General features: G+C 48.6%; 1 protein-coding gene across 1 annotated transcript; it reads left to right on the forward strand.

Annotated features, from left to right (window-relative positions):
* Positions 1–296: 296 nt before the first annotated feature.
* On the forward strand, positions 297–6190 carry SRPRB (signal recognition particle receptor, B subunit; the record flags this gene model as incomplete). Its single annotated transcript, XM_010293235.1, has 5 exons — positions 297–374; positions 2117–2199; positions 2492–2628; positions 3508–3562; positions 5974–6190. Coding segments are annotated over 5 exons (570 nt in total), but the record flags the coding sequence as incomplete, so codon positions are not given.
* Positions 6191–8902: the final 2712 nt, after the last annotated feature.

An 8902-nucleotide genomic window follows, 5' to 3' on the forward strand; every position in this document is an offset into this window, starting at 1 on the left:
CCGTCTGCCGTCCTCGTACGGAGGTGGAGGTGATACGGAGGCTTTGCAGGCACGCTCTCTTCCTTGTTTTAGCAGTGTGGCGATTCAGTATATAAAAACAGATTTTTTTTTCCTTAACGAGTGTTTTTTAAATTCTTTGCAGAAAATAACACCTGAAATTGTTTCATGCATGTGCATTGAAGTCAGATACCTGAAGTCCGTTACCCCTTACAGATCGTTTCAGTTTCTGAGTGGATAAAACGTGATGCCACTGTTCCTCCAGACTCCTTTATCTGAAAATGACGTTTTTTCCACAGCTGTTGACAGGCAGATACCGCGACACCCAGACTTCAATAACCGACAGCTCCGCAGTTTACAGAGTCAGCAATGACAAGGTGAGTGGGCAGGTTTTTAGCTGTAACTTGTGCGTGGCTGTTAGAGCCAGCTGATGCCTTTGTCCTTCTGCTCCCTGTGCTAAACCCGGCTTGATGGGGAATTTTTGTGCTCTTCAGTCTTCCCAGCTTGAAATCAGTCCACGGTTTGGTCTGAGAGTAGGGTAGGATTTTTCTAGGCAATGCACGCTGAAAAGTAGGAAAATACTGGGAGGTATTAGGGACCCCTCATCTCTATAGATTCTTTTCTCTTTGCTTGTCAAATTGCGAAGCCTTTTTGACTGAAAGCTGTGTCTGTGTGGTGGCTTTTGAAAGGTGGCTAGCGTGTAGTATTTTTTTTTTTTCTAGAAAAGTAAAAAGGAGCTGCTTTTACAAGTGGACTAAAATACGCAGCACTGTAGGGACAGTGGCGTGGTTTGGAGCAGGAGGGAGATTTGTCAGGGGATATTGTGCTGCTGTTTGGTTTATTTACTTGACAGTAATTTCTGTTTCTCCCTAAAAATTCTGAAGTTAAAAGCTTTAGTGGGTTTAAAAAGAGTCTCCAGCTGAACTTCATATGGTCAAAAAAAGGGTTTTGTTCCTTTCAGGTCCTGGGCTGCCTGGATTCTTTTCAGCTTATGGCAAGCTCTTTCATTTCAGAAGTGTGTGTTTCTCGTTGCTTGGTGCACATGGCAGTGAAAGCAGCAAGTTGGCAGCCTATTACATGCTGGTGAATTGTAAATGTAAAGGACGTTTTTGTGACTTCTCTATGGCAATCTTCTGTAACAATGGTAGTAATAAGTTAAAAGCTTAGTAAAGGGAAGTGCAGGGTGCTTTTTTTTAATTTTCATGTCTTCTTAAGATTGAGCCGACAAGTATTTGGAGGAGGAGAGGTATTGGAATGCTGCAAGGCAGACTGATGCTTTTCTCATTTTCTTTTTTTGTAGACAAAGTTTCCATTAAAATTCAAGAGCAGTGAGTAGGCAGGGTCTTGTGTAGTATTCTCCCCCCTCTTCAGAACAACAAGCGTTACCTTGAGAACAGTGACGTGGCCCCACTTGGCCCCATCTTGATCAGGAGTGTGTAAGAGGCATTCGTTCTCTTTAATGTCATTGCTTTGGCTGACAGGCTGCGGAGAGGGAAATATTTGCAGTCTGCTGCGAGGGCATTTTTCTGTTATTCCCAGCAAAGTTTTTGTATATAGGTAGACTTGCAGTTGGGTAGATTCTGTGCATCAATTCTGTCAATTTTGATTCAGAGACTGTGGGATTAATATTCTGTATCAGGGACTTGCAGGACAGGAGTTTGTGGGTTTGCTGTGCAGAGATCTATTTGCTGTCAGGGACAGTGTAGGTCTGCTGGTGTGCCAAGAGAGGTGACTGACAAAGCTTTGTCACTCGCACTCTGTGTGTGGTAGTTGTGGGGGAGGTACTGTGGATGAGAAGTGGGTTGATCGTTCTCTTTTCTCTGCGGTCATGCTCTGTTCTCTCAGCTCTGGTGGGTAGTTTGCTGGTGCTGGCACCTGCCTTACTGAGTCCTAGCCATTGGTGTCATTCCTCAGCATTTCTTTTGCCTGTCAGAATTATTTGGGCTGGTGGAGAGACTGCACCTCGGGGAGAGTTACGTGCTTCTGCCCAGTATGGGGATTTGCTTGCCCACTGCTGCCTCGGCACCAGGCTAACTGGAATAATCCACTATCAGTCCGATTTTCCCGGTCCATGGTCGCAGGTTAGGTGTTGCTGATGCCTTCTTGCTTCTGTTCCCAGAACGCTAATGTGACCTTAATCGACCTTCCAGGCCATGAGAGTTTGCGGCTTCAGTTCCTGGAGAGGTTCAAGGCCGCAGCCAGGTAACTTGGAGGAGATTGGCAGGGGAGGAGGGGGCAGGTGATGTTTTGGATGGGGATGAACCAAATGATGGTGCTGAGGATGCTGTGATCTGGGCTGGATTCATTCTGTGTGAGTCAAGATTTCCTGCTGGGGCTGAAGGTGGGGTGTATTTCAGCCAGCACGTGCTAACCTGCTCTTGGGTTGGATGAGATCCGTTGTGGAAACAAATGTGTTCACCCAGGCTGGAATACTTGCAGGTGAAGATGGTTGCAGAGCTTCAGGCACAGCACATTTCTTCCCTCTTTCCTCCAGAGCCATCGTGTTTGTGGTGGACAGTGTGGCCTTCCAGCGGGAGGTGAAGGATGTGGCAGAGTTCCTGTACCAGGTCCTGGTCGATAGCACTGTGCTCAAAAATGCACCTGCGCTGCTGATTGCTTGCAATAAGCAAGGTATTGTGTGCTGCCTTGCGGGCTGGATGCCAGATTCGGTCCCTGAGTGATAGGGGTTTGTGCCAATTTCTTAGGAGTTGGGATTTCAGCAAACCGAAGTAACTTAGTTTTAAACTTGGACTACTCAGCAGGACCATTCCCAGCAGCCATTGGAAGAATTCTTAGGTCAGGTATATCTAGTAGCTTTGCAGAGAAGCACGACTTGGGAGAGCTACAGCTTTTTAGACAGACTTAAGTAAGGCAGGTGGCTTTCTGCAGGCAGCAGAAAATAGGATCAGCTTGAGCGTAATAAGCTAGCTGTACATGCTTGGTAGCTTCAATGTTAAAATCAGACAGCTCTTTAGCTGCCAAGATCATACATTTTTCTCTTGATGGAACTAGCAAGAACATCCAGTTACTGGAAAGGACTAGATTTTCAGATCCCTACAACTTTTACAGTGAAAGTGTGGATCTCTCTATAACAATCTGAAGCTTTTGAGCAGTGTTTGGTTTTCTTACTTATTTTGTGCACTACTTCAGGAGCTGCCTGAGGCCTTCATGGCTCCATGTGCCATAGGTTAAAAAGTGCCATGTTGAGATCTGTAATGCCAGGGCAGGTGAGAGCGCTGGGCCTTGTGGGTGGGACATCAAACCCCGTTCTCTGTTTGAACCGACTTACTGCCCAGCAAGAAGAAATTAATTCCCTACATTATATCAGACTTCTTGCCTGCAAACCCAGAGCTCCAGTGTTCCTTATCCTTGTGCAGACACAGCCATCTTTGTCCTGGTAGCTCTTACGACTGCACAGTATGAACAGGCCTTACCGCACCTTTAGGTGGAGGAACAAGGTTCTGAATTCTGACATAAAATCAAAGAGATGATTCCCTTTTCTCTTTCTAGATGTCACAATGGCAAAATCAGCAAAACTTATTCAACAGCAACTGGAGAAAGAGCTGTGAGTATGAAATTGGATCTGAAACCCTCTGACCTTCTCTCTTCTTTCTATCTCTTACCTCAGTGCTCAGTGAGCTCCCTTGAGCCACATCTAAGCTCATTGTAGAAGAAGATCAATCTGTTTTGTCTATGTGGGTGTAACCAGGATGAGAGAAGATTGCTCCTTCCTAAAGCATGCAAAAAAGCAGTGGGCACAGACAGTGTATTGCCTTCTAGAAGCTGTGGGTTGGAGAAACAACATCCCAGTCCTTTCCTAAAAGCTGCCCTCCCTCAGCTAAGCGATACCTCCCATGGCCCAGGGCGCCGTCCTCTCTCTGGTACAGCAGGGTTGGCTTCCAAATGTCAGACTTTGTGAGTGGTGTGAAGATCTCAGTAGCTCTGCTCTGTTGTACTGGCACAGGTGTTTTTTGCAGGGCTGCTCTGATGCAGAAGGGCTTGGCATGCAAAGCCTGTGAGAGCTGGGGAGGGAGCGTCTGGTTTTCCTGGCCTGCTAACAAGCATTGCAGGAGCCTGTTTGGGACCCTGTGTTGTCTCTGTATCCCCCTTAGGAAGGCCATTAACCTGGGAAGACAAATGATTTATGATCTGTTGCTAATTTTAAGTTGTAAGAAGAAGTGGAAGGAGGAGAAAGTGGCTTGTAGACTGTGTAAGCTGCCAGATGAATGAGGTGCAGCATCAACGGCTGGCAAGTCCATCTGGGGAGGGGGCAAGTAGAAGATTTTTTTTTTTTAAGCTGTATTTAATCTCTGTGCATGAAAATTTTGCCTGTGAGTCCCATAATTGTAGTTGGGTCAAATCTGCTCTGGGAGGGACCTGTGCAGCTCTTGTGCCTTGGTGGACTTCTCCTCCAGCATCTAGTAGCGATTTTCCTTCCCCACGCACACTCAGAACTCGATATTTTGCCTTTCTGTTGCCAGTGGTTTGCAGTTAGCGGCAAGGTGGTCTTGGTGGTACGAGGAGGACTGTAGCTCTTTGGTCTCCAAACAAATGCATGTTTGTGGGATATGGCCATCTTGTTGCCAAGTGGTGGACTTGCCAGTGTTAAGTTTGTGGTTGGACTCGATCTTAAGAGTCTTTTCCAACCTAAATGACTCTGCGATTCTATAATCTCTTTGGCCAGTAGACGGCAGCAGGGTTATTTGTGCTGGTGCCTCTTCCAGGCTGAATACCTGACCTTCCTGTTTTTAAGGGAGGAATTAGTTGCCACATATTCAAGCTCTCCAGGAAAATAAGCGCCCCTTGGTTCTGATGTTGAGCGTTTGCCAGTTATCTGTGTCTAGAAGTTGGATTTCTATGTGCCCTGTTACTCCTGCAGGCTGGCAGGTTGCTGCCATCCTCTTCCCTGCATTGCCGTACTTCGATGTCCTTGTGTGGAGAACCCAAGAAGGTGTCTGCCTTCTTATTCCTGAATTCCTGAACACCTCTGGGCAGTGTTGTCTTTTCCCTGTGACCTGTTAATTTAGCTCCATCCTGTGAGTAAAGAGTAGCTGGGGTTGACTGAGAGCAGGCACTGCCAGGCTGCTTTGTCTCTGAAAGAGATGCAGCAGTCCAGCCATGAGGCTCTACTAGGCAGTCGAAGATCTGAGGAGAGGTTGCTGTTTGCACCTGTACCTGGTGCAGCCTCGTGATGTCCTTAGCCTTGCTTTTTGGGACCTCAGAGGCAGTCAAATTGCAGTGCCTCTGCATCTGTTAGGCTCTTCCATCTCGCTGTCCTGCCTCTGCCTTGGATGCCTGGTGACTGTGGACAAGGAGGTCCATCCTTCCTCTCCACGTGTGGCAGGGAGTTGAGATACTGCCGCAGGCTGAAGGGCAGGAGCAGCAGCCACATTGCAGCCTGGTCCTTGGGCAGGCATTGCTCATGGGAGCAGTGGGGAGACTCGGTCCCCCTCTCAGTCCCCAGGGGTATTTGGCACACTTTGAGTGGCCGTGGGGTGAGCCCTGGCATGATCCCTGATACCACAGGTGCTGCCTCTCTCTTTCCACTTAACCTGTTAAACTAGTACAGAGCCTGAGAAATGTGGGCTAAATCATCTGTAACTCCTGGCAACTGGTGTCTGCCATGGGGGTATTGGGTGAAATTCAGGTGAGGACATCATTGCCTGACGCTTGCTGTTGTTTATTACAAAACAAAACCTGTTGAAGCACCCTCCCCTTGAGTCTCAGAGACAACCTTCTGTTTGTCTTGCTCTCTTGAGCCTCTCTGCAGTTTGTGCCTTCCAGCAGGTATTTAGGAGAAGTGGCCAAAGTGCCTGCCCCTGCCTGAGCCTCACAGGGCAGAGCCATGGGACCTTCTCTCCTTGCTGTAGCTGGCATCCTGCTGACAGAGCTGGGTCCAAGCATCTCAGCAGACATGGTGTTAGGTAATGTTCCCCTGGTTCACAGTTCTTGACCCTTTCCTTTCTCTGTCTGCAGCAATACCTTACGAGTGACCCGCTCTGCAGCCCCCACCAGTCTGGATGGCTCAGCCACTGGAGGCCCTGCCCAGCTGGGGAAGAAGGGCAAGGACTTCGACTTCTCCCAGCTACCCATGAAGGTGGAATTTGTGGAGTGCAGTGCTCGGGGCAGCAAGGGAGAGGAGGGAGATGCTGACTTTGAGGGCCTCGAGAAATGGCTGGCCAGGGTTGCCTGAACGAAAGGCAAGGCTGGAGGGAGAGACTTGGGGAGGCTGGGGGGCAGGACACACTGAAAGGAAAAAGGTGGTCTGAAGCACTCAAATCTCATCTTGCTGTAGAAAGAAGAAGCTTAAGCTGGACATCAGTACCGTGGTATCTTCCTCTGCTGCTCATGGGTTTGGGAGCAACATGACACAATTGCTTGGTGTGATTTTCCTCTCCACACTGTGACCTTTTTTTCCTCTCCCCTCATCCTTTGTATTCCTCTGGGATGCTGACCCTCTGGGTTTCCGTTTCCTTAATCTTTAGACTTTTCATTTGGTAGGTGCCAAGCAAATTAGGAAGGAGTGCTTTGCCAGGTGAGTTTTAGAAAACTGGAGTCTGCGTGTTGCATTCTGCCTTGGTTTAGCATTGCAAGCCTGTTGCCTCTCGGAGCTACTGATCGCCTCCTGATTCGGACTTCTTTCCCCAGCCTCTCACTGCTTGGGAGCACTTGTGCACGTGACCTGTGCTGCCCTGGCAAAGTGCACAGGCGCTCTCAGTTGGGCAGTCATTGAGGAGAGTAGAAAAAACTGTTTTCCTCGGTGTCTCCTGCCTGCCTGCTCTTCCAAACAAGTGCAGTCCCATTTCTGTGGGCTGTCTGCTCTGCCTGTGTCTTGCTGCAGTGCCTGTGTCTTTGTGTGGTTTCCACTGTTGGACAGTTCTTGGGAGTTTTTCTTTAACGGAGGGCTGTGTCCTGAAAGCTTGTTTCACTCTGTATCTCCTTCCCATACTTCAGGCTCTTCTCCCACAGACGTGTATGCACACTCTCCAAGTGGCAGAGTTATAGTAGGGTCTTGGCTTGAAACTATGAGGCGGGCACATTTTTAGATTGATACCTACATTACGTGTGACATCTGGCATGACGGGCATTTGCTGTGCAGTCCCCTGCCTGTCTCCTCCTCCAGTGACTGCAGTAAGATCTGGTTTTGTGTGTGATTAGTCAGCAGCGGTGGCAAAACGAGAGGGAAAGTCAAGGAGCTGCTAGCACATTAGTGCGATCCCTCCTCCAGAGGAAAATCCCTTATGAAGAGGGGAAAGAAGTGTGAGATTTTCCCAGTTCATTCTCATTTGTCTGTGGTATTTAAAGCCAAAGTTGCTGCTGTGTGCGTGATCTCAACTGTTAATCTTGCGGGGAAGATTTGGGGAATGCCTGTCACTGTAGCTCTCTCAGTGGCTCAGGAGGCTGCTTGGAGTGTTGGAGGACTGATTCAACATGCTTCTGAACTGTCCAAGGGACATGTGCTCTCCTCCTTCCCATGCTCTGCCCAGGAGCAAAGGGTGTCCAAAGGGAGATCTTCCAGCAGCATTGGTGTTGGTCAGGTGGGAGACATGACCCTGGGGCTGTGCTGGGTGTTGATCTTCCTCTTCCTCGACAACCTTAAAATGCAGCTGCCCAGCCCAGCACAAGCTGTAGCTTTGTGTTCTGATGGAGTGTCATTTCTGTGCAGCACCTATGTGAGGATGATTGCTCTCTACACTGCGTGTTGCCAGGTCCTGCGGCATTGAAATATTGCCCTTGTTGTTTCCCCTCTTGTTTTAGGGTAGGAGGGAGTGGCTGGCTCTTGGGAGACCGTTTTTGTCCTTTGCAGGCTTCTCTCCTCTCTGGTTTGATGCTTCCTTCGTCACTTAACTGATTTTCTGTGTTCTTTTCCTTTTATGTCTGGGGCATTCTCTGCTTCCCTGTAGCTTTGCCAAGTGTTAGTAGCATTGGGAAGAGCAAGGACCTGTGCTCGTGATGGAGGTGGGCCTTGCATTTTGAGTCTTGTGAACCTCATGGCTCTTCTACTATCCATGCAGGATGTGGGGAGGGTTATATTTATGAAGTATGTTCTATTTCCTGCAGCCAGGATATTGTTGGAACATGTTTGTCGTGCTTTGAACTCCTTTAGCTAGAGATCCTTCCTAGGCTGCCTGCTTTGAATCTGTAATGCTGAAGTGAGAACATTGCTGTTTCTTTGGGTGGTTATTCTGCTTGCGAAGACCTATCTCCTTGAGAAGGAGAGGCCAAGCACCAGCCTGTGCTGGGGTAAGGGAAGGTAGCATGATGCCATGGTTGGTTTTAAGTTATTCTTGTTAAAAGTATTCCTTAAATAAAATGTTTTTGCTTAAATGTTTTTTCTCAAGTCTTGCTTTAGTGTGTCTGCATCAGCCCCTTCTCAGTGGCGTCAACTCTGCATGGATTGGGTCTTTGCTTCTGCTCAACACAACACTGGAGATCAGCCTCCCTGCCTGGTGGCCACGTCTGTCTCGTCAAAAAACAATGCCTCCTCCACACACAGGGCTTTTGGGTTTGTTTTTCTTTTCTGGGGTGCATATTTACACCATAGTCTGAACGTTAGAGACTTGATAATCATGTAGCAAAAAAAAAAAAAACCACCAACCCCAAAAGCTTAACAAAAAAGGCACTTTGCCTAGATGCACAGGAAAGCTCAAGCCAGCTGCAGTGTGTTGTGCATGGCTGTTGTGGAGCGCTTGCCCTGCTCTGTGGCCAAGGTGGCTACAGCCCCCTGCAGCTTTACAGCTGGATGGAGAAACCTCAGCTTTCCCTGCCCGAGCATGGCTGCGGGGCTCGGGGGCGGCTGTACGGCAGCGGGGCTGAGCTGGGGCTGTGCCCAGGGCTGCTCGTGCCAGCGGTTGGAGCGTGCGATGGGCTGTTGCAGAGCTGCATGTGTGTTTTGGGCTGTGCT

This window comes from Phaethon lepturus, unplaced genomic scaffold (genome assembly GCF_000687285.1).
Source record: "Phaethon lepturus isolate BGI_N335 unplaced genomic scaffold, ASM68728v1 scaffold38918, whole genome shotgun sequence".
NCBI lineage: Eukaryota > Metazoa > Chordata > Aves > Phaethontiformes > Phaethontidae > Phaethon > Phaethon lepturus.